The sequence below is a fragment of the Carassius auratus genome, chromosome 50 (genome assembly GCF_003368295.1).
Source record: "Carassius auratus strain Wakin chromosome 50, ASM336829v1, whole genome shotgun sequence".
Lineage (NCBI taxonomy): Eukaryota > Metazoa > Chordata > Actinopteri > Cypriniformes > Cyprinidae > Carassius > Carassius auratus.
This window is the reverse complement of record NC_039292.1, coordinates 14,317,907-14,342,814: the sequence shown is the minus strand read 5'-3', so window position 1 is coordinate 14,342,814 and position 24,908 is coordinate 14,317,907. Positions and strand designations below refer to the sequence as shown.

Sequence of the window (24,908 nt, the reverse complement as noted above, 5' to 3'; positions counted from 1 at the left end):
TTCAGTGAATTTTTTTTTTTTTTGAAATAATGTGGACTGAATTGTAAAAGCTTTTTGTTGTTGCCCTCCATTAAATAAAACATACAGAATGAAATATATATATATTGCACCTTTTTTTAACATGTGTGATATTCCCGTCCAAAAGCATAAATAGGGCAAAACATTCCTTAGCCATTAAGAAGCGCATCTGGCACCGAGGTGTCAGCAGCAGATCCTCGAGTGCTGTAAGATGTGAGGAGGGGCCTCCATGGATTGGACTTGTTTGTTCAGCAGATCCCACAGATGCTCGATTTGATTAAGATCTGAGGAATTTGGCGGCTAAGTCAACTCCTCAAACTCATTGTTGTGCCCCTCAAACCATTCCTGAACCATTTGTGCTTTTGGCAGGGTGCATTATCCTGCTGAAACAGGCCACAGTCACCAGGGAATACTGTTTCCAAAAGCTATACATAGTCTGCAACCATGCTTAGGAAGGTGGTACGTGTCAAAATAACATCCACATAGATGGCAGGACCCAGGGTTTCCCAGCAGAACTGCCTCAGCAAGCGTGTTTTCTTCCCATGTGTTCCCCACGATGTTCACGTGCCCACTGTTGGTGTTTTCAACGGTGGACAGGGGTCAGTATGGGCACCATGTCTGGTCTGTAGCTGTGCAGCCCAATGCACACCAAACTTGGATGTATTCAGACACGTTTCCATCAGAACCAGCATTAACTTCTTGAGCAGTTTGAGCTACAGTAGCTTGTCTGTTGGATCAGACCACACAGCATATTCATTCGAAAGTCATCTTATATATTTTGTGTATTTTTGGTTTCTGTAGCCAATTCAAGTTTGTTTTGTGTTGTATGCATATGTCTCTGAGTAATTCTTCTGCCTTTGCTCTTCAGTTTCTTTGTTAGAGCTTATAAATCTTTCACTGGCTGCTGTAGTTAGAGGCATTCAGCACAGATTGTGTGTGTGTGTGTGTGTGTGCGCGCTCTTGTTTTTGTGACATATCAGGACACAACTCTGTATAATGACATGGGTATGACACAGGTATTACAAGGAGAAGGTGACTTATGAGGACATGTCCCATGTCCCAATTTTTCAAAACACTTAGAAATCATACAGAATGAGTTTTTTTTTGAGAAAGTAAAAATGCACAAAGTTTCCTGTGAGGGTTAGGGTTAGGTGTAAGGTTGGTGAAGGGCCATAGAATATACAGTTTGTACAGAATAAAAACCATTACACCTATGGGATGAACCCACTTTTCACAAAAACAAACATGTGCGTGTGTGTGTGTTTTAACCTGTAAAACCTCACTTTTAATGCTCATGTTTCTTGAACAATTAATAAAAAAATACATTTTGGTTAAAAAACGAATCGGTTCAATCAAGAATCTCATGAGTGAGTCACTGAATCATTTAAAGAACCGTTCCGTTCAAAGACGCCGATTCATTCAGGAACGAATCAGCACTGTTTTGTGTTGCTGAGGGCCATTCGCGCTTTGACCTCATTTCAAACTATTCTGTCAAAAAATAAGAAAGTAAGTGGCAATACTAATTAAAGTTAACAATCAATAAAAGACAGGAGGAATGCCAAGAAGAAAATTAGGCTACAATTTAAAAAAGTAGAGAAATACGAAACGCCCTTAAGCATATTTTAAAGAATGATTTTCTTGTCCAAAGTACTTTATTTCTAATATATAGCATTAGTCCTGACTAGCATTAAAAAATATAGAATTAATGTTTTTTTTTTTTTTTGACGATCAGCAAGGAAACATTCAAATGCAAATGGATCCAACAGGAGAGAGACGAGCATTAGACAAATGGCTCTAGATGTGACCACAGAGATTGACATAAGATCTCATTTCTGTTCATCTACAGAAAGACTGGAGAAAAAAGAAAAAAGAAAAGTAGATCGAATAGAAAAAGAAAATAGAGAAGGCTATTAGATGCTTTTTTCATTAATCCCTCTACCAACTTTCTGAATCATGAAGGGTGTGTGCGTGCATGTTCATCTCCTGAACCCTTATATGAGTTGTGTGAGTGTGTGTGTGTGTGTGTGTGTGTGTGTGTGAGTGACTGAGATCAGCTCAAGCCCTAATCATCAGCTCCATTCACACCCGCTCGGGAGAGTGGCGTGTGGATGCAATAAACCCAGATTTAGCTGGATTCAGAGCACGGAGGAGAATGTCAGACACACGTTTATATGTTCACGCAGCGTTGATGGAGGATAGACGTCACGTTCACCTGGACTGTACACGTCCGTCTCAGCTGTCAATGCAGCACCTGCCTCATTCCTTTTGATGTTAGAAAAGAAGAGCTCTTTCCAACACGGGTAACAAGCGATCAAAAGAGTAGGAACAGAACAGAAAAAGAGAGGAAGGAAACCTTTCAGTGAGGATTTTTGCGTCTTTAAAAACTAATTTTACCATTAAAACGGAGGACTTTAATCTTTATCAGTCCAAGGTTTGGGCTGTTTTGATTAGTAACTTAACATGTGATTTTTGTTGTAATATCTTAATATCATGATGGGTTTTTTTTTTCTTACAAACAGGTTTTCACTGCAGCAGAGGTGTTTGGACTCTCATTCTGATGGCACCCATTCACTGCAGAGGATCCACTGGTGAGCAAGTGTTGATACATTTCTCTAAAATCTATTCCCAAGAAGAAACAAACTCATCTACATCTTGGCCTGAGAGTGAGTAAATCTTCAGCAAATTTTCATTTTTGGGTCTCAAAAATATCTATCTATCTATAGGGGGCTCTAAAGTCGCAAAAATAGTCAAGTAACATCAGCTTTATTTGTATAGAGCTTTATATAATATTTGTTGTCAACGCAGATTTAAAGTCAAACAGGAAAATATTTTTTTTTTAATAATGCAAGAAAAATACACAAAACTGCACAGGCTACAGTTACTTTAAATCAAACAAAATTGCATTAATGAACAAAACACGCACTATTTAACAGCGCGGTCACATCTCAAATGTGATATTCCGCTCGTGTAATATTCCTTCAGCTTTGCCCATAAATAAGACTGTTGCTCAGCTTGCGTCCACATGCACGCGCACGATCAGACAAGACTGACGTTCAGACAGCAATGACTGCAAAATGATGGATTTTATATACAATGATAAACAAACGAAATGGACAGCTGAATGCAACACTGAGAATGGTAATAATTTTATAAAGTACTGAACTCCAAATATGTTTGCGGCTAGTTCCGCTAACTTTTAAGTACAAAATAAATAAATAAATAATAATTATGAAATAAAATTAAAAATGTCTGCTTTGATCACAGGAATAAATAACTTTTTAAAATATATTCATAAAACAGTTATGTTAATAGATTGTAAAAGTATTTCACCATACCATTTTATTGTTTTACTCTATTTTCATCAAATAAATGTATAATTGGTGAGCAAGAAGAGACTTCTTCTTTCTAACTTTTGAACAGTAGTCTAAATCGTTTATAAATAACTATTTACATGCATTCTTACCTAACTTTTTATGAAATGATAAATAATACAGATGCTGAAACACACATAATACACAGATGTGGAGCTGCTTGGAGTCTGATGTAGGTTTTTTAAAGTCTAAACACCGCTGACCTCTGCTGGTCGTCTGTGTTAATGCACTGTTGTAAAATCCAATGTGTTTACGCACAACTACTATTTTTCTACACTTTTCTACACTTTTTTCTACACTTATGCTTAATAATAATAATCAAAACATTTTTTTAGCACGCTTTAAAAACAATAAGTGTAATAGGTGAAAAGTTAAAAACACAAGAAATTAAAAATTTAATTTGTATTTAATTTTTAATTTGTATATTTGGGATGCATTACAATTACAAATAATAGTTCTCCTGTGATGCAAGGATATATTAACATTGGACATGGATAGATTAAGTGAGTGAGAATCTGAAAAGTGTGTTTTAAGAGAGATTTTGTTGATAAGTTATTAGAAGAATCTGAACAATTTAGATCTGAAGACGAATCTGATTCAGCGGTCACTGTGTACAAAACAATGCAGTGCTGTGTTATTTAGGCTAAAGCTTGTGTGATCTCTGTAGCAGTCTTGAAAGAAGCCTCTCTGACCTCCAGAGGTGTTCGAGAGACGTGAGAGGACAGGAAGGGTTTGATGGAGGAGGAGAGGAGAAAGATGTTCACTGTAGCTGATGAGAAAGTCTGTGAGCTCATCTGTGCTGAATATGACTTCAGAGAAATCCTCAAGAAAGGCGGCAGATGCTTGACTCATACACATGGCTTTTACTGTCATGAATAATGCAAAACTACTAGATTTTTACATTGCCTGATGAAACTTGGGCACAGAAGTCTCTTCTTGCTCACCAGTTTAGCTCCAACCCTAATCAAACACACCTGAACAAGCTAATTAAAGGGATAGTTCACACAAAAATGAAAATGAGCCCATGGTTTACTCACCCTCAGGGCATTGTAGGTGTATCTGACATCCCAATTTCAGATGAACACAGTCGCAGTTATTTTTTAAAATCTAACTGTATGGCAGTGAATGGTGCCACTGTTTTTGAAGTCTAAAAAACTGTATCCATCCATCATTAAACTACTCCACATGTCTCTGGGGTGTTAATAAAGGGCCTCTGAAGCAAAACAATGCATTAGTGTACATAAGTAAAAAGTTATAAACTGTAATCTCCAGCTTCTGGTCGCTCCAGCAGGTGCGTTCATGGCAAGGAGTTCAAGGGAATGTGACGTAGACATAACGCAAGGACAACGTAAGCCTGGTTCTCGTGAGACTACACTCTTCACCCTGGAGCTCACGTTGTGTCTTCTGCTACACCTACATCAGCAGGTCTTCAGGATCTCTGCAAAGTGTGTTTAATCCAGGTTGGAGCTCATTTCTGCAGGAAAGTGGATCTCGATGTCCAGAGTTGAGGACTCCTGCTGCAGAATGTAAAAGTCCCTGGAGAAATTCATAGTCGACTGCAATGTGATTCACTCCATACTGGAACTAAAAGAGCCAAAAAATCAGTATACTTTTGTTTTGAGTAAATTCACATCAATCAATTAATTATTTCAGCCACATAAGACATTAAGTGTGAATGATTTAAAGGGATACTTTATTATTTGCTGGTAATTTCCTCACCATCCAAGATTTTTTTTTCTTCTTCAATAGAACATTAAAGATTTTTAGCTGAAACTGTGTTCCTTGGTGATTCATAAAATGCAAGTCATTGGCTACCAGCACTTTGAGAGCCAGAAAAGGCAACACAAAATGAACACCTGTGGCTCCTGATGATACACTGAGGTCTTATGAAGCGAAACGATCCGTCTGTGCAACAAACTGAACATTATTTATAACATTATTACCTCTAATCCAGAGCTTCAGCAAACGGTCTGGAGTGATGCCTGGTTCACAAACTAACCAGATCTTTTCACTGAACTGGATGAAGTAATTGTGCTTGATGTTAAAGGGGAATTCAGTCATCAAACACTGACAGAACAATCTGTTCCACTGATGCTGATGAGTCTGGAAAATTGATGACTGGTAATTAAATTAAGAATGACTGTGATTCTGTGGCTCTGGATCTGATTTCCAAGACTTGATTTCTACTGTGGTTTCATCAGAACCAGAGTTTTGTGTCACTGAATTCGTTCTGTTCACTCAGATCCCCCTAAACCACCTCAAATCAAGTTTGAGATCGGTGGGAAATGCGTCAGCATGCAATGGAAAGCACCACATGACAACAGATGCATGAAGGTCACTAACTTCATAATTGAGAAACGCCTGAGCAGCAAGGTGTCCAGCACAGACATCTTGCCTGAATTATGGCCTAATCCTGGTCTAACCTAAACCCTGTCTGTGAAACCAGGCCACACAGTTTTAAATATTGTATGGCAGACCAAAAATATCTCATTATACCCCATTTACATGGAAATCAATGAACCACTGAGGTAAGAAAAACAAGGCTTCCAGAAGCAGGCTTCCATCGTTTTCAATATTGTCCTTTTTACATAAAGGTAAAACAGAGAGAGAGAGTAAGTAAAATATAATTTCCATTAGAATTGTAACTGCTAATACCATTTTGGTTGTTGATTCCCAAAAAAGATGACCAATGTTTTCTTGACCCTCAAACAATTCTGCAAAAGAATTACTCGACATTCAAGAAAAGCAAAAGGTGAGCAAAAGTGTCCCTCAGTGCCACTTTGAGAACGAATGACGCAGACAAGAGTGATATCTCACAGATTTCATTAATGATTCAGTCTAAAGCTGCCACTGAGAACTGGAGGCTACTTCAAGGTTGCATTTATGAATTACCAGTCACACCAGAAAATGTGCCTTTTACCACATGACATTTATTTTTCCTTTGCTTCCGGGGATTTTTTAAGAAAGGTTAAACAGCCTCATAGATCATTAATTCTCAATAAATGTTTTCTTTACATGATTTAACAAGTATTATTGGCACAAGAAAACCATGGCTTACTTTCATAATTGCAGCCAAGACAGTTTGTATCACAGTATGCTCGGCTGGGCAAGGAAAAACTTTAAAGCAGCCTGAGGCACTGAGGTAATTGTTGCGAACCTGTTCTGAAATGCATTTATATGCAGCAAGGCAACTTTGTAATAAATCAACAAGGTTACAGGGTGTTAACAAGAGAGCTGTACTGTTAATTAACAGAAAAAGTAAAACTAGGCTGTAATGATTACATAATGAACCACACTACTTGTTATGACCACTAGGGGTCTTATCTTTAGGTCTCCATTGGTGTTGTTGAAATTCATATTCCGGAACTGTCAGGCGCAGCACAGGATGTCTTATCAGAATGCAGCTCACTTGCAGCCGACCTGGACAAGTCTGCCCAAATGCAGCTCTTGCCTTTAGAGCAGTGTTTCCACACAGGAAATCCAAATCTCATGCGGTTCACACCGGAGAGGACAGACTGTCCTTAGTTTTAACGTCTAACCTTTCCTTTGAAATGTTTTGAACTGTAAGAAGGATTGAAAAATGCATCTATGGCCTAACGTGATGAAGAAATAGTTACAATAATGCTGAAATGACAGAATGTTTTTCTGGATATATCCTTGCAAAGTCCTCGGTTTGGGTTTCCCAACATTTAAAGTATTTGTAATTGAATATGATATCCGGTTGACTGCTTCGTCTGGTCTCTGAACTGTGAATGTCTGTTGAAAAGGGATTTTTCCTTCCCTTGTCACTTATCTGACTTACACTTAAAGGAATAGTTCATGGACAAATAAAAAATGTACTCAACCTTAGGCCATCAAAGATGTAGATGAGTTTGTTTCTTCATCGGAACAGATTTGGAGAGATGTAGCATTGTATCACTTGCTCAGTAATGGATCCTCTGCAGTTAATGGGTGCCGTCAGAATGAGAGTCCAAATAGCTGATTAAAGCCCCTTTCACACTGCGATTCCGGAAAATACACGGGTAATGTGTCCCGACAATTGTTCCCGGGTCGCTAGATTTTGCCCCTTTCACACTGCCAGTGATTACCTGGAATATGTGCGTGTGTTCACACACAACCCGTAAAGATCCTGTAACGACACGTGACATCTGAGCGTGACGTGTAATGTACGAGTCGAAACGCTAGTCACGAATGATCTTAGCTTCAGCGTGGAAAGTGAGGAACTAACTGATCTTTGCTTCATTAGTTTGCATATTTTTTTTTTGGTCGCAAACGTTGATCTGCATTTAAAACAATCGGTAAAAGAGTCGCGCGATAACGTGCGTCATCACTACGACACACCATTTACGGCATTGGATCTGGCTTTTGTTCACACAGCGCTCGTTCTGGGATTGAACCTGGCAATGTTACTAAGTCCCCAACCCGGGATCAATCCCGGGACGTGTTTGTGTTCACACAGAAGGCGACCCGGCAATGTTCCGGCAATTTTCCGGGTTCAACATGTAGTGTAAAAGGGGCTTTAAATGCCACAATAATCCACAAATAATCCCCACCACTCCAGTCCATCAGAATGAAGTCAAACCTTTGTGTTGATAAGAAACAAATCAATCATTAAAGCGTTTTTAATTTCAAATTATTTATTTCCGGCTAAAATAAAGAGTCCATAATCCATAATTACACTTGCTCCAGTCCATCTCCCTTTGTCCTTTCACATGAAAATCTGCCAACATATTTGTTTAGAGCTTTTTTGGTTTGTTTTCACATTTAAACTCATTTACATTTTGGATGGCCTGAGAGTGAGTATATTTTAAACAAATCTTCATTTTTAGGTGACGTGCTCTTTTCAGGGAATTGCAAATAGGAGTATTATATTTTAGTATTTTATTCCATCAAATGTTGTACCAAACATGTCAGACCTGATTTCCTCTGAGGAACATAAAAGGAGAGGGTTAGCAGCATGTTCAAGCTGCTCATTTACATACAATGGAAGTGGAGGGGGACTGGAAGTGTCAATCCCCAAAAAGGACCAAAACAGTACAAAGACATTTTTTTTTCTTCCATAATTAATACAGGTTTGGAGCTTCCCACGGGTAAATATGTTTTTTTTCTTTCTTTCTTTTTGGGTGAACTGTCTCTTTAAGCATTCATCATCTTCTGCATGCCGGTATTGACAATAATGAGACAAACACACTTGTAGCACGTTGCATTGCAGTTGCATTTATTTTCTCACTTGGACTAAATCACATTCATAGCAGTATCACTATAGTAAAGGAGCACGGTGGTCCTTTAACAACAATAACGAAAGGAATTAAACTAATGGACATTATAACAATAAGGCAAAATATTGAATAGACCTCACATATACTCTGCAAAATATTACAGCATTCGTTCACAACATAATAGTAACTCCACAATGTTAAGGGTCAACTGGAAAAAATGTATAGAAAAAGAACACAGAGAAAGACAGAGGTACTCCAAAAAATAAGAGCTTCCCTTGTTTTAGTAATATTGTTCACAGACCATAAAACCACTTCGTTTTTCTTCCATTTTTAAAGATTGTAATCAAAACTTTACTACCAGAGTATTGTCACTGCCTTAGTTTTATGTACAGCATAGTGATAAATGTTACGTATATTCGATTCCTAAGAACTCTATAGCAATGTTGGTCCATCAATGAAACTAGTGGTGAAATGTGATTTCCAACATATGAATACACAATATTTGCTATTATTACTGGACAGCAGTTAAAGTCAACTATGGTGAATACTAATGTAACTATAATGGTATCATATAAACCTCTCTTAAGATGGAACCGACCCAGATTATATTTGATGTTAGTAACAGCAACTACCCTTTTAAAGGCAGAGGTGATACAGAATAATATAGAACAAATGTTGTAAAGTTGTGATTGTGCGTAATGTTTGCAGCAAACGTTAGAAAAATGGTGCGCTAAAGCAAAACCAATCACCTTCCTACCTAGACAGCATTTCAAGGCATTACAGATGCCTGTTGTGAAGGATGACAACCAAGCCAAACTTTAAACCAGCACTGCAAGTATCTTTCACAGAGAAGACAATCCCAGAATGCACTGTGTGAAAAAATCAATCCAAGATGGAGGACAAGTCGAAAGAAATGTTAAATATAATATTAAAATTTCACTCAATACTGAAAACACATCAATAAACAAGCAAAATAAACTGGTCTATTGTGAGAGTAGTGGCATGGTATTGTGTTAGCTTAGCAACATGCAGTCTCCTGCCACTGATGCTTGGTCTTACATAGAAGAAGGGGGCCGCTAAATTAGAAGACGGCATGCTAGCTCACTAGATTTAGGAACAAATCATTTAGTTTAGTAAAATAAGATGGCAACAATCTTGGAGTATGCAAAAAAAAAAAAAAAGAAGTATGCTAACCTCTCTTGCAAAGTGCATTTAAAAGGTGCCCATTATTGTGACGCAAAAAGAAGTTTGAATTGAAATAGGACAGAAGATTGAAAACTCAAAATCATTGAGAACTTTTTCCACAGGTTGCGAAACTGTATTGCACTTTAAGGCAAGAAAAAAAAAAGGGTACAGCATTCCTCATGGCCGTTCACACAAGGGACGATAACTAACTATAAAGCTTAAATAATCATTTGAAATGCTATATGGCACAGAAGAATGGCTTTCAATGGAATCACTTTCAGAAATGTTTTTTTTTTCAAGTGATGAACAATAAAAACAGTGACAACCAATCAGAATCCATTTAACTATTTTTTTTTTCATTTAAGAGCTCGAGCAAAGTGGCAGGCGACAAAACTGCAGTCTGCACTTTTAATAAAAGGAACGTTATCGTCCAATGGTGTGGATGCTAATTATCGTAACAGTTAACTTTTAAGTTCACATTCTTGTTTTGAATGGGCCTTAACTGTGACAAAAATATTTTCTAATTCTATGGCAGTAAAAAAAAAAAAAAAAAAAAAAATCTAATTCTATGGCAGTTACGAAGTCCACATCACAGTGGAAAGATATCATTGGAATCACTTTAAAAAAAAAATTATTTCCACCTGAAGAATGATAAAAACATCACCAGAATTTATTTTATTGTAAAGAGCTTCAGAAGAGTATTTAAAGCATCAGGTGACAAAACTGCAGCGTTAGCTTATAATAAACTGAATGTTTTAACATCCGTTGGTGCGGACACTAATATTGTCAGCGTTAACTTTACAGTTATCGTTCTTAGTGTGAACAGCCTATATTCAGGTAGCTAGCTATAAACGTCATTAATTTCATTTCCTAATTACGATGCTCTTTAAACTGTAGCTCTTCCATAACAGTGGTTAAAGGGATACTCCACCCCAAAATGATTTTTTTTTCATTAATCCCTTACCCCCATGTCGTTTGTCAATTGTGTTTGTCTTTAGAACACAATTTAAGATATTTTGGATGAAAACCGAGAGGCTTGTGACTGTCCCATTGACTGCCAAATAAATAACACTGTCAAAGTCCAGAAAAGTATGAAAAGCATCATCAGAATAGTCCATCTGCCATCAGTGGTTCAACTGTAACTTTATGAAGCGACGAGAATACTTTATTATGTGAAGAAAACAAAAATAAAATTCTGATGATGTTTTTCATAGTTTTCTGGACCTTGACACTGTTATTTACTTGGCAGTCAATGGGACGGTCACAAGCCTCCTGGTTTTCTTTCAAAATATCTTAAAATGGTGTTCCGAAGACGAACAAAGCTTTTACCGGTTTGAAATGACATGGGGGTAAGTGATTAATGACAACGTTTTCATTTTGGGGTGGGGTATCCCTTTAATGTGAAAGGAAAAACAGCTTATTGCTTGCATCACTTTATGAATTTTAGACTGACATTTGGGAATGCAGTTATGCACAATATTGGGTTTTGGAAATTGCATACAATATGTTTCAGGCCTAATGCCCAAAAACCTGAAATTTCAGGAAGTTAATAAAGAGATAAATTGGAAAAGTGCAGATATTTAAATCTCTAAACCGATTGGGTTATTCCTCATTATCTTTAACAACAGGACTTCTATACCTAAAAACTTTCATTAATACTGAACCCACTAAACTCCAAGCATTGGGTTTCATTCCCCCTCAACTCGACACAAAAGCATCAAACATGCGCTGACAGATGGGGTAAAACTATCCCGTTTATTGAAATCTGAATAAGGTCGCGAGATAAAGCAAAGCCAGATGGAAAGGAAATCTTCCCTGTGCCTGTGCCTGTCTCCACACTTCTCGACAGACAGAATTTCATTGATGGAAACAGAAGGCACCTGTTCTCCTTCATGGAATTCGCATTAACTCAGTAGTGAAGGAAACGACCAGGCGAGGTCAAATTCTAACCATATGGGAGGTGACAGCAGGTTGTAAACTAGGAAGAAAAAGAAATGCTAAGCAGGAATACTGTCTTAAACTGCCATCACTTAAAAAGAATTACTGAATCGCTAAAAATCACCCAAAAAAATGTGATTCAGAGGAACACTATGGGTATTTCTCACTCTTATTTTCATGAAAACCAATAAACGAACAATTGTAACTTCACTCAAAATGTCATTCCGCCGCAGACCTTCACAACACAACACCGATTTGTAGCTTGACACACAATGGCTCTGAAGAGACCTTGTTTGATGACCTTGCAAATCACATACGGTTTGTCGACTAAGCTGAAATATTTTGCTGACAATGTGAACACTGAATAGGGAAGCTATGAAACTTGGCAATACGCAAATGTGTCAAAATAGCCTCGCTGTTTGTCGCGACCTCAGCGGTTCAGCTATGTGTGTGTTGATAACGACAATAGCATTTATGTGCGTAACAGTATGCTGGATGCAATGGCCAATGGTTGGGTAGACATCCTATTTATATTGATGTGAATGAACAAGTCTTTGAAGTTCAAGTCTTTGAATGAAAAAACTTAACTTGCCCAAGAGTGTACCCCAGAGTACAGCAACATTTTCATTCACATTAATAACATGAAAAATGGAGTCTACATCCATTCCACCATTGGATATTGCATCACGACCAGGCTGTATCACTTCAAAATGGACCACTGTTGAGTAATCAGCTGTGTTTGCATTTAAAGCTCATTTCCACTCACACCTGAGGATACAACAGCTGAGCACATATCAGCCCAAGCCGGGTTTTTTTTCCATGACTGATGGTTCAGCTGATGATCCCTTATTGAGATTTATATCTAAAAAACAACAACTATCAGTTCAAATCAACTGATAATAAATACAGTACATGTGGTGTTTGTGTTAAATCTCATGTCAAGCATGTCAAGAAAATGTCCTGGTCATATTTCACCCCAAAATTCAAAGAAAATAAAGATGGATATTTTGCATAAACAAAACTAAGCCTAGTTCAGCACAGTTTTTTTTATTAGCTTTGATATTTAAAATGTTAATTAAGTCCTTATTAATTAATTCTGGATTAATTAACATCAACATAATGTGAAAACAATTATATATTTAAATTGTATATTACTTATCAATTTAGTATTTGTTGCACCATACGGAGATAAAAATCTCATCACAACAAAAGTAGAATGTCTGTTAAGTAAAACAAAAATTACACTAAAATAGCCATTTTCTTTATGCAAAATAATTACTTTTTGTATTTTGTAGTGAAATATTGCTTCAAAAATATGTTGTGATTCACCCTAGAATGTGACTCGGCTAATAAAGCACAGTACCACACACAAAAAACACAGTACTGTGAAATATCCATACGCTGTGAAATTTCCACTCAATCATGCTGTGAAATATTCACACATTTTCAGGTGAAGGAATAGACGTGAATGAGAAGAGAAAAAAAAAATCAGGCTAAATACAGGCTAAGCTAAAGCTGACGACACAGATGCCACCACAGGGCTTCCAACTTTCCCTTGAGTAAAATGTTTCTTACTGGCTATAGACAAAGGAAAGTGGTTGGAAGATTGTGTATCGTCTGACATCAGGCTCTCTTTACATATTCTTATATTACACAGACAAAATAAATATTTCAACTTGTACTTATTTGCTGTTTCCTTGTGGTAGAGGTAATGAGCAATGCTGATGACTTGGCAGAATCCTAAAACAAAGATAACACTCGGTCACCTAATCCCCTCAAAGAAAGAGACCTACACCCATTTTTATGAGTCTCGAGCTGAGTTTCCAATTGTTATTGGTCACGTCTCAGAACGAAGTATAGGATACGGGCTTCATCTACTCTCTGGAGGCTAGCACTGGTTGCAGTCAATTGGGCATGACAAGACAACTTCTCCAGCACATGTGTATGTAGGCATGGAGGTTTGTATACTAACTTGAGTTATGAAACAAAATGACGGTGCAATGTGTCAGTCACACAGGATAAGGTATACCTCACAATGCTATGACAAGGCTATACAGCAGCACTACACTAACATATCTGCTATAGTATTAAATGGTTTTCATGCTGCTCTCTGATTAGATTTTGGAAATCTACAGTGAGACGGGGAAACCAGACTCCTCAGAAGGGCCTGAACCACTTTGTATTGTGTGCTAGTCCATTATAGAGACAAACACTATGTCACTCAAGACTCACTCTTGGTTCACAATATAAGCCATCAGGGACTCTCTAAAGTGGACAAGATATCAAAGCCATTGAGAGGACCCTGGGCTAGTCTCTGTCGAAATGGAGACAACACTTAATGGGAAAGTAAGTAGGGTGAGTTGGGAAAATCTGAATATTTGGATCTAGTAACCAGAAGGCAAAACTCACCTGTCTTTCCTTTCTCAATACCAAAATGATGGTACTACTAGAGGAAACACAAATGCAGTATAGTTATTATGGGAAGAGACCTGACTAAGTCAAGAGTCAACCTGACTAAGAGTTCAAGACTATCTAACCTTGTACATGAATCCAGCAAGAATTCTCCCATTGTTTTGGTCTCACGTGATCTTAAACTGTCAATTCCTCAACTATAACCAACATTTCCCGGCTACGCTCAGACAGGGGAACTGTGGATGGACCAGGGGTTGCAGAAAGTGGAACTTGAACCTGTGTAGCTGCTAACAATGTTGAGTCATTAGGGGAAGGTTGGTTAACATGCGGCTCCTCAGGCTCTTTTCCGAGCTGCATCGGCGTCTTGACATTCCACAGCCGACAATGCAATCAACATCTGGGCAGCATAGTAGGTGGCCATTATGATGGCTCGAGAGTGGGGCACTGGGAAGCAGAACTTGTTGACAGCAATGGTGAGGTCAGACACCATGAAGAGGACGGCTCCGAGGCAGGCAGATAGTTTCGTCCAGGTCCAGAGGTCATTGGCGAGCTGGACTCCAGCAATGGCCCTCCAGCCCATGAAGCCAATGAGAGCAATGTAAACAGCCACCAGGTAGGTGAAGGGACCAGAGAGGTAGGGGTACAGTAGGGTGTAGCTGAAGCCTGAGATGACAGCAATGATCAGGCCTGCTCTCAGGTTGAGGGGCTTCATCCCAAAGGCCGAAGAGTAGAGAATGTGGGTGATGGCGAACATAAACAGTCCTGATAAGACAGATACAACTGCATTGAGAAAATGTCAATAAAAGCAGGGGTGTCCAATCCCACTTCTGGAGGGACACTTTCCTGTGAAGTTTAGCTACGAAACGCCTGGCTAGAACTTTCGAGTAAATCTGAATAAACTGAAAGGCTGGTTCAGATGTGATTAATTAGGGATATAGCTAAACTCTGCAAGAAGGTCTCTAGGAGCAGGATTGGACACCCCTGAATGAAAATGTTTAACATACTGTATATATATATATATTTGTTACATGATTTAGCAGGAAACATGTTACTCTTAGTAACATAACACTGCTGTTTGTTCTAAAGGAAACTTTGCTTGAGTAAATCTGTGGTTCCCAAGGGGTATCTTCGGGCAGAATGGTTTGTTCCAACCCTTAACCCTGACCTAAAAAAAAACCTCATTCAATTTCTACACTACTTTCTCCACACAAGAGCTACTGAATCAGGCATGATAGGTCGGAGTTAGAACATAAAACGTCTTGCTCGATTGTGGTGACTTTAAAATAATTTGCATAAACTCACTGAACCAGCATTTGGAAGGGCAATACAAGTTAAATGCAATATTATATTGATACAAAGCTTCTGATAAACAGAATTATTTGTGTTCAATACCATCAATCCACATAGAAAATAACTCTTAATCCTTTTTTAATCAAATCAGAGTGACACAAATGAATTAACTCACCATGACTAAAGTAGCCTTGTTCTTGCCAGATGAGAAATGCGTCACCCAAAGCTGAAAAAATAAGTCCTGCCAGGATTTTCCTGGCACTGGAGTGGGCCCCTAAAAAGTTGATGCCATGGGCGAGCAGAAAAACCCAGAGACAGAAGATGGGCAGACATTTGATGAGGGCACTGAACCAGGAAGGGCTCGAGGTGGGTAGCCACAGAACAAAATAGACACAAGTGGCTTTGAAGAACGGAACAAGCTTTGGACCCTCGCTCTTGACCTGTAGGACAAAAGAGAGATTGAAGTTGAATTCATGGGAAGTGAAACACACCATCATGTGAGGCCGAAAGACAGACACTGAACTGTTCTTGTTTTTAACAATTGGAGGAGATAAAAAAGAAAACTCTTAACAAGATGCACTTACAGGAAGTGTATTGTGATCCATGTGTTTTCATTGAAATGTGAGATAGCATGAATAACAACTACGACAATGGTTAGGTCTCAGAAGTATAACAAACCCAAGAAGATTTTTTAAAGTTTAATGTCACATGAAACAGAAAGTGTGGATAGTTACCACCAAACCAAGAAAACCTAAAGGAGGAAGTATAGACTTACACCCCGAACACAGAACAACAAAACATAAGTGTTCTTTGGTGACCCATAGGGTCATATGAGTCTGTCTGATTGCACAACCTCCTCACAAAACTGGATGATTCTGGAAGACTTCAATGGGTCTTTTTTTTTTTAAAGACATTTATACCACTTTGAGCAGTAGCTGTCATACTGTTACAACATGTCTAATCTTGCAAAGAAGTATTCTTACATATAATTCTGTCTGGGGTTATGGATGGTATTAACTAATACTTGTAGGACTGGATTTTATCATACTCAGAAGAAAGTTATTTCCAGGGTATTGCTACGGTGTTCTAGGAGGTTGGTTGCTAGTCAAGTATTGCTGGATGGTTTCTAGGGTTGGTTGCAAGGGTGCTGCCAAGTGGTTACTGGGGTGTTATGGTGGTAGCAAAGTGTATACTTAAACCAAAGAGCCCAGCCCCAACTGATATTATGGTTTCTAGATATGACACGTGTTCACAGGAAATTAGAATGTTATTTAGAAGAAGAAATAATGGTAACACTTTATAATAATTTTCAGTTGTAAGGCATTTATATGTGATAAGTTAATGATTAACTAAAGTGTAAACTACTCATCAGTTTTAAATATTTTTCTCATCGTTCGTAGATCTTTCTCCACACACACACACACACGCACGCACGCACACACACACACACACACACACACACACACACACACACACACACGCACGCACACGCACACACACACACACACACACACACACACACAGAAAACCTGTAACCGGCAGGTTTGTAAAACAGTAGTTTACAATTTAGATTAGGGGATGCTGAAAGCTTTGTAAATGGTTTAATCATGCATTTACACAATAGGGTTTGAATGCTTTGTAGTGTGTACTGCAATGTAAAGGCTTACTGGTGAGGGTGAAGACAGATGCTTTTTCTGACTCAAGGAGTATTTTTAATGCTGTGAGATAGTAGTACAGTGTTGACATTTCAATTATTTATAAGTGATTAATAATATATTAAATAGTTATTATACTGAAAACAATGACTCATTGAATATACAAAAAAAAATTAAGATAAGTGGTTGACATCAATTGATTTTAGCTACATTTAAATAAACATATTTAGTTGACTAACTTTCAAAATTGTTTTTACGTAAATGTAGCTAAAACATATCATTTGCAACCACATGCCTTAAAACAATTTAGTATAATTTTTTTCAATGTATTAATTTTTTACTAAGGATCTGTTTGATTATTTCATGATGCTATTTTTAAAGTTAATTTACGAGATTTGTAAATTGTAAGCATATTACTTAATAATCATTTGTGAATGTATAGTCTTGTTTCGTGAATGATTAGTTCAACATTAACTAATCACTTGTAAATTAATTAACAAAACATACAGAAATTGTTAGCTTATCACTTATTAATTGGTTATGAATATTTTGTAAATGATAAGTTCATCATTAACTAATCAGTTATAAATGACTACCAACTGAAAGTTATCATAAAGTGTTCCCAAAATAATTTCACAAGAGCAATCCCCTAACAGTACATATAAACAATAATAATATTTGCCTTTAACACGTGAAGTCTCTGTACTTATATACTGTAAACACAGCACTCAGCAACAAGGTACACAACATACAAGTAATATCACTTATGTAATAGGAACAACTACGACAGTTACCCATATTAACAAAACTATTTAATTTTTCTTGTTGTAATCCTCTTCTCAGTCCATGTCCGTTGCTTAGTCTTGGAATTTGTAGTTTGAGTCCTTGCCCGTGGGGGAAGTGGAAAAAGGCTATTGTTAGCGAGTTTATATTTTAATCAGATTCTGGTGTACTCCTCAGACTGAGAAAGGTCACACTGAAATTTAGAGACACTGTGAAACAAGTACTTCTGATTTCTAGCCAGTTGAAGTGAGGAGACTTTATGCATGCAGCATGATCTCTTTATAAGGTAAAGATGCGCATCTCGGCGCTTAATGCGCATCTCGTAAGTAAAGCCGGTTCTCTAATCAGCGGTTAATTTCATCAGGTGCGTGATTTCAAATAGAGCAGCTGTTTCTACACAGAGCCGTTGTTAATAGAGAAGATACGCAAATCCACTTCATTTTCAGCGTTTTTTGGCGCATCTTCTCAGTTAACAACGGCTCTGTGTAGTAACAGCTGCTCTATGTGAAATCACGCACCTGATGGAATTAACCACTGATTAGAGAACCGGCTTTACTGACGAGATGCGCATTAACGATCGGCCGATCATGATCGGAGCACCCCTAATTGTTTTCTAAAATTGAATAAAAAAAAAATCCTACAAACACAACACATAAATGTAGAATTACATCACATGTTCACCAATGTATTCTTTGCAGTGAATGGGTGCCATCAGAATGAGAGTTCAAACAGCTGATAAAAGCATCACAATAATCCACAAGTAATCCACATGACTCTATCTATTAATGCCTTGTGAAATAAACATTTGCGTGCAAATTCATCAAGATCTTTTAACCTTAATCTGTCACTTCTGACAGAAACCTGGGTAAAACCTGATGATTACTTTATTTTAAATGAGTCTACTCCCCAAGATTAATGTTGATAAACATGAGCTGCTTCCAAAAGGTAAAGGGCAGGCTTTAAGTTTAACTCGTTTGAAGTAATGGTGCTTCATATAACATTATCCAGAGAAACAAATGTTAATGATAAATCCCCTATGATGTTTGTACTGGCTACTGTATACAGGCCACATGGGCACCATACAGACTTTATTAAAGACTTTGCTGATTTTATATCCGAGTTACTGCTGGCTGCAGATTTTAATTCTTTTTAATTCTTGGTGATTTTAATATCCATGTTGATAATGAAAAAGATGCATTGGGATCAGCATTTATAGACATTCTGAACTCTATTGGGGTTAGACAACATGTTTCAGGACCTACTCATTGTCGAAATCATACTCTAGATTTAATACGGTCACATGGAATTGATGTTGATGGTGTTGAAATTATGCAGCCAAGCGATGATATTTCAGATCATTATTTAGTTTTGTGCAAACTTCATATAGCTAGAACTGTAAATTCTACTTCTTGTTACAAGTATGGTAGAACCAACCATCACTTCTACCACAAAAGGGATCTTCCTGATTCATATCCAAAACCTCATAACAACTTGATGATGTAACAGAAACTCCTCATTCCTCATTGTCTTTACGATATGTCCCCAAAGAACTAGTTAATTACAGAGTGATCTCGAATTCTGTCCAAGATACTAGAAAAGGTAGTATCCTCACAATTATATTCCTTCTTAGAGAGAAATGGTATCTGTGAGGATTTCCAGTCAGGATTTAGACCGTATCATAGTACTGAGACTGCTCTGCTAAGAGTTACAAATGACATACTCTTATCATCTGATCATGGTTGTATCTCTCTATTAATGCTATTGGATCTTAGGGCTGCGTTCAACACTATTGACCACAACATTTTTTTGCATAGACTAGAAATCTTTTTGGCATAAAAGGAAGTGCATTAGCATGGTTTAAATCCTACTTAAATGACCGCCATCAAGTTGTAGCAGTGAATGAAGATGTATCATATCAATCACAAGTGCAGTATGGAGTACCTCAGGGCTCAGTCCTAGGGCCATTACTCTTCACACTTTTCATGTTACCATTGGGAGATATCATCAGGAAACACAGTGTTTCACCGTTATGCTGATGATACTCAGCTCTATATTTCTTTGCGGCCCGGCGAAACATACTCATTTGAAAAATTAACGGAATGAATTTTAGACATAAAAAAACTGGATGACGAGTAATTTCTTACTGCTAAATTCTGTAAAAACAGAGGTGTTAATTATAGGACCTAAAAACTCTACATGTAATAACCTAGAACGCGGTCTAAAACTTGATGGTTGCTCTGTCAATTCTTCGTCATCAGTTAGGAACCTAGGTGTGCTATTTGATCGCAATCTTTCCATAGAAATCCACGTTTGTAAAACTGCATTTTTCCATCTCAAAAATATATCTAAATTATGACCTATGCTCTCAATGTCAAATTAAGAAATGTTAATCCATGCGTTTATGACCTCAAGGTTAGATTATTGTAATGCTTTATTGGGTGGTTGTTCTGCACGCTTAGTAAACAAACTACAGCTAGTCCAAAATGCAGCAGCAAGAGTTCTTACTAGAACCAGGAAGTATGACCATATTAGCCCGGTCCTGTCCACACTGCACTGGTTCCCTATCAAACATTGTATAGATTAGCACCTCAGTATTCGAATGAGCTCTTGTTACATTATAGTCCTCCACATCCACTGCATTCTCAAAACTCTGCCAACTTGATAATACCTAGAATATCAAAATCAACTGTGGGCGGCAGATCCTTGTCCTATTTAGCACCTAAACTCTGGAATAACCTACCGAACATTGTTCAGGAGGCAGACACACTCTTGCAGTTTAAATCTAGATTAAAGACCTCTCTCTTTAACCTGGTTTACACATAACACACTAATACGCTTCTAATATCCAAATCCGTTAATTAATTAGGTAAACCGTAACCAAGAACACTTCCCATAACACCCGATGGACTTGCTACATCATAAGAAGAATGTCATCTACGCTAATATTAGTCTGTTTCTCTCTTATTCTGAGGTCACCGTGGCCACCAGATCCAGTCTGTATCCAGATCAGAGGGTCACTGCCGTCACCCGGATCCAGTACGTATCCAGACCAGATGGTGGATCAGCACCTAGAAAGGACCTCTACTGCCCTGAAAGACAGCGAAGACCAGGACAACTAGAGCCCCAGATACAGATCCCCTGTAAAGACCTTGTCTCAGATGACCACCAGGACAAGACCACAGGAAACAGATGATTCTTCTGCACAATCTGACTTTGCTGCAGCCTGGAATTGAACTACTGGTTTCGTCTGGTCAGAGGAGAACTGGCCCCCCCAACTGAGCCTGGTTTCTCCCAAGGTTTTTTTCTCCATTCTGTCACTGATGAAGTTTCGGTTCCTTGCCGCTGTCGCTTCTGGCTTGCTTAGTTGGGGTCACTTCATCTACAGCGACATCTCTGAATTCAATGATGAACTGTTTTAAACTGTTATTTTGCATTATTGACACACTGTTTTCCTAATGAATGTTGTACAGTTGCTTTGACACAATCTGTTTTGTTTAAAGCGCTATATATAAATAAAGGTGACTTGACTTGACTTCTGGCCACTATTTTGGACAGTTTTTCCTTGTAAACAGTGCTTGATTTGTGCCGTTTTCTTTCCTGATTCAGATGAGATGACTTATGTGCAATTTTATGAAATACTATATTTTAGATGGAAGCAATGGTTTAAAGTAAAAAAAAATATCATGATGGATTTACCTATTACCAGTGTTAGGTTTAATGTTTTACTAAGTAATGCATTTCTCTTCCACCCTGAATACCACGACTGAGGTGAGACTTGAGCATCGCACCAAACCCCCAACTGCTCCCCAAGTGTGTGTTCACTACTGTGTGTGTGCACTTGGATGGGTAAAAGCAGAGCACTCATTCTGAGTATGAGTCACCATACTTAACCACATGACACTTCACTTTCACTTTCACTTAAAAGAAAAGTTTAACGTTTATTATTGTATTGTTCAACTGGTCAAGGTTGAAATAGGAATCAGAAAGTAATTAGTACTAAAAAGTAATGCAATACGTTTTAGAGAGAGTAGTACAGTAATATAATTACACTATTGTACACATTATTTGCATAACTTGTGGATTATTGTGATGTTTTTATCAGCTTTTTGGACTCTCTTTCTGACGGCCCCCATTCAATGCAGAGGATCCATTGCTGAGCAAGTGATGTAATGATGCATTTCTCCAAATCTATCCCATGAAGACAAATATTTATATTTATTAATACATTGCATAAAATTACAAACTTTAAACAGGTGACAACTCAAGAAAAAAGCTCAACTGTAAACATACAGACACCATTTATTTCAAATATATCTACCTATAGCAAATATATGTAGGTGACTGAAACCCTGCGACAGTAGGCGGTCCAGATGAAAGCCAAAGTGATGATCATTTCAGCCACTGCATGAAAAGCTGGTCATTCCAAATCTAGAATAGATTTGTAGAATATTGCAGCTTTACAATGACACTTAGTCATTCAAGTCCCCCAAAAGTCCTGTTCATCTATATAAGACAAATACATGAGGAGACAAGATGATGCACAGACTCTCAATGGGGAATCGGTTCAACACTGCAGCTGTAATTGCTTGCCAGTTCAGTGCTGAACAGGGTAAGGAACTGTCTCGACACATTTAAGAGAAGTGAGACTGAAAGTGCACTCTGCAGTGACCAAGACTCATCAACAGAAAGAATCAAAAGTCAAAACTAACCTTTGCTGAGGAGAACACTGTATGGAGAGAGAAAAACTGGCCCAAAGTTCACTTTAGTGATGAGAACAAGTTTCATTTAGTTGGGTCCGATGGAAAACATTATGTTATAAACATTATAAACTGGGGAAAGACTGAACCCAAAGTGTAAATAATTAAATGAATCATGGTTTTGGGGGATGTTTTCTGCAGCAGGAGTTGGGCCTCTTATACAGATACATGGCAGAGTGAATGCATATATTTATCAGAACCTTCCCTGCATGCATCTCCCAATCAGCCGGCAATTTACATGCAAAACAATACAAAACGAGCAAAGAAGTTCCTTGAAGCATAGAGAATTGCAATGAAATAATCAAAATGGCCAGCCCAGAAACCTAAACCCAACAGAAAATCTCTGGAAAATCCTTGGCAACACAGTTATTGCTATAATAAACCCTCTACAATCACCAAACTATTGAATAGACGTGGAAGAAGAGTGGAATAAGATCACACCAGCGCACTCTGAGAAACTAGTGATGTCCAGCAGCCGCAGAGGTGCTGAAGTCATTCAAAGCGAGGGCCTCTACGGTTCCTAATAATCTCTGACAGCTGTAACCCCTCCACAATTTTAGATGTAATCTTTCTTCATGCTACAGTGGTTACTGTTCTCTAATTCTGATCGCTGTGCTTTCCACAAAATAAAGTGTTTTGTTGAAATGCCTTGGTTATTTCGTCAAGCATGTTAGTATAACAGTGACATACCTACAGCTAATATTCCTTCCAAATTCGAGATATGGAGATTAACAATATTTAGAAAAAGTCAAGTATGTCTCTGTGTGTGTATACATATATATATATATATATATATATATATATATATACATATAAACAAATGAAGAGAGGTGTTGAAAACAGAGGACATTTTAAACAAAATGATTCACTGAAACAGTATAATCTAGATTATTTCAGCAAAACTAAAGTGATGTCAAGAGAAGCTGCATGAACTGGGTCATAATGCATGTGTCTGTATGACAGAGGAACAAAGGTTTGTCAGGAGAGTTTCCGTTTGAATAAAGCTCTTTGAAAGCAGATAAAAGCAGAGAAAAATGGGGAAATAGAGAGAATGGAGAGAGAGAGAGAAACGCTGCACAGCGAATTGCACCGTGCTTTATTTAATTATAGATCAATGGAATCTTTGCATAAATAAACCAACCACAGTTCACGATCATATATCACATGGTTTGTAGAAGTAAAGTAAACATGTGCATGTTGGCCACAATCACGTGCTCATTGTTATTCTCAAGATAACAGACTCAAGGATGCATTGACGAAAATACATTTTAAACAAACAATGATGTAAGCACATCATGTATGTGGATCGTTACACCCTGGTCAATATAAGCATCATTTTAAAAATAACAACCAATGCGGCATAAAGAAAATAAGGAGGAAGAAGTGTTTGACGGAGCGAAACAATGCGTGAAAACGAAATGAAAACGGTCACCCCAAACACTTATTCATTATGCAGAGCCGATCTGAGTTTAACTAATCATGCTTTATGAAGTGATCGTGTCGATTATAGGTGGATGTTTTGGTGAAAAGCTTTCATGGTGAACGGGGTGTCCTACTCACCACAGTGACCGGAGAAACCATCTTTGTCTGCGGTTGAACAGCCAGCGGAGGGATGAACGGATCAGGCGTCGCTAACAGAGCACACGAAATTTGTTTTTGTCTTGTGTTTGGGACAGGCCATCATCCGCGGCAGTAAAGAGAGAGAGTGGGAGGAGTTAGCGGGTAAAAACAAGCCCTGTCCAATCAGAATGCGGGAAGGTGTTGATATTACGGCGAGCCTCAGCAAATGTGTCCGTGTGGGAGGGACTTCCCTGCGATATTTACATACAGCACATTCAGTGCCCTTTAGTCCTTTCATCGCGGTTTAAATCAAATATGTTAAAATATGTTAAAAGTCAACATATATTTCTGATATATAATTCGAGCTGGATATAAAATGATAATAAAATGAGTTTAGATGCGTTAACGGTAAACATACAGCTGAACTGTTTCTAGAATCTGTATCGACACCTTGTGGCAGCATTTAGTAAATATAGCATCGCTACTCACTATTTTCATAAAAGGTTGGTAATATTACCTTAACTAAATTACAGATGTGTTGGTATTGCAAGCTTTATCTATAATAAATATTTATAATGCAAAAGAAAATTAGTGTGTAATACTGCAGCTACTTGCTGCTGGACATTCATAGATTTGATCTATTTGATGATTTATGTTTTTTTTTTTTTTTTTTTTTTTTGTTATCATTTTAATTCAGTTTGTGTATGTGTGTGTTGTATG

At 37.8% G+C, this 24,908-nt stretch overlaps 1 protein-coding gene across 1 annotated transcript; it reads right to left on the bottom strand.

The window, feature by feature from the left end:
- Positions 1–11,162: 11,162 nt before the first annotated feature.
- On the bottom strand, positions 11,163–24,343 carry tmem86a (transmembrane protein 86A). Its single transcript, XM_026239382.1, has 3 exons — positions 24,189–24,343; positions 15,609–15,873; positions 11,163–14,905 (listed from the first exon to the last, which is right to left on the bottom strand). The coding sequence occupies exons 1-3, from the start codon at positions 24,207–24,209 to the stop codon at positions 14,478–14,480; spliced, it is 714 nt and encodes a 237-aa protein (XP_026095167.1). The 5' UTR covers positions 24,210–24,343; the 3' UTR covers positions 11,163–14,477.
- Positions 24,344–24,908: the final 565 nt, after the last annotated feature.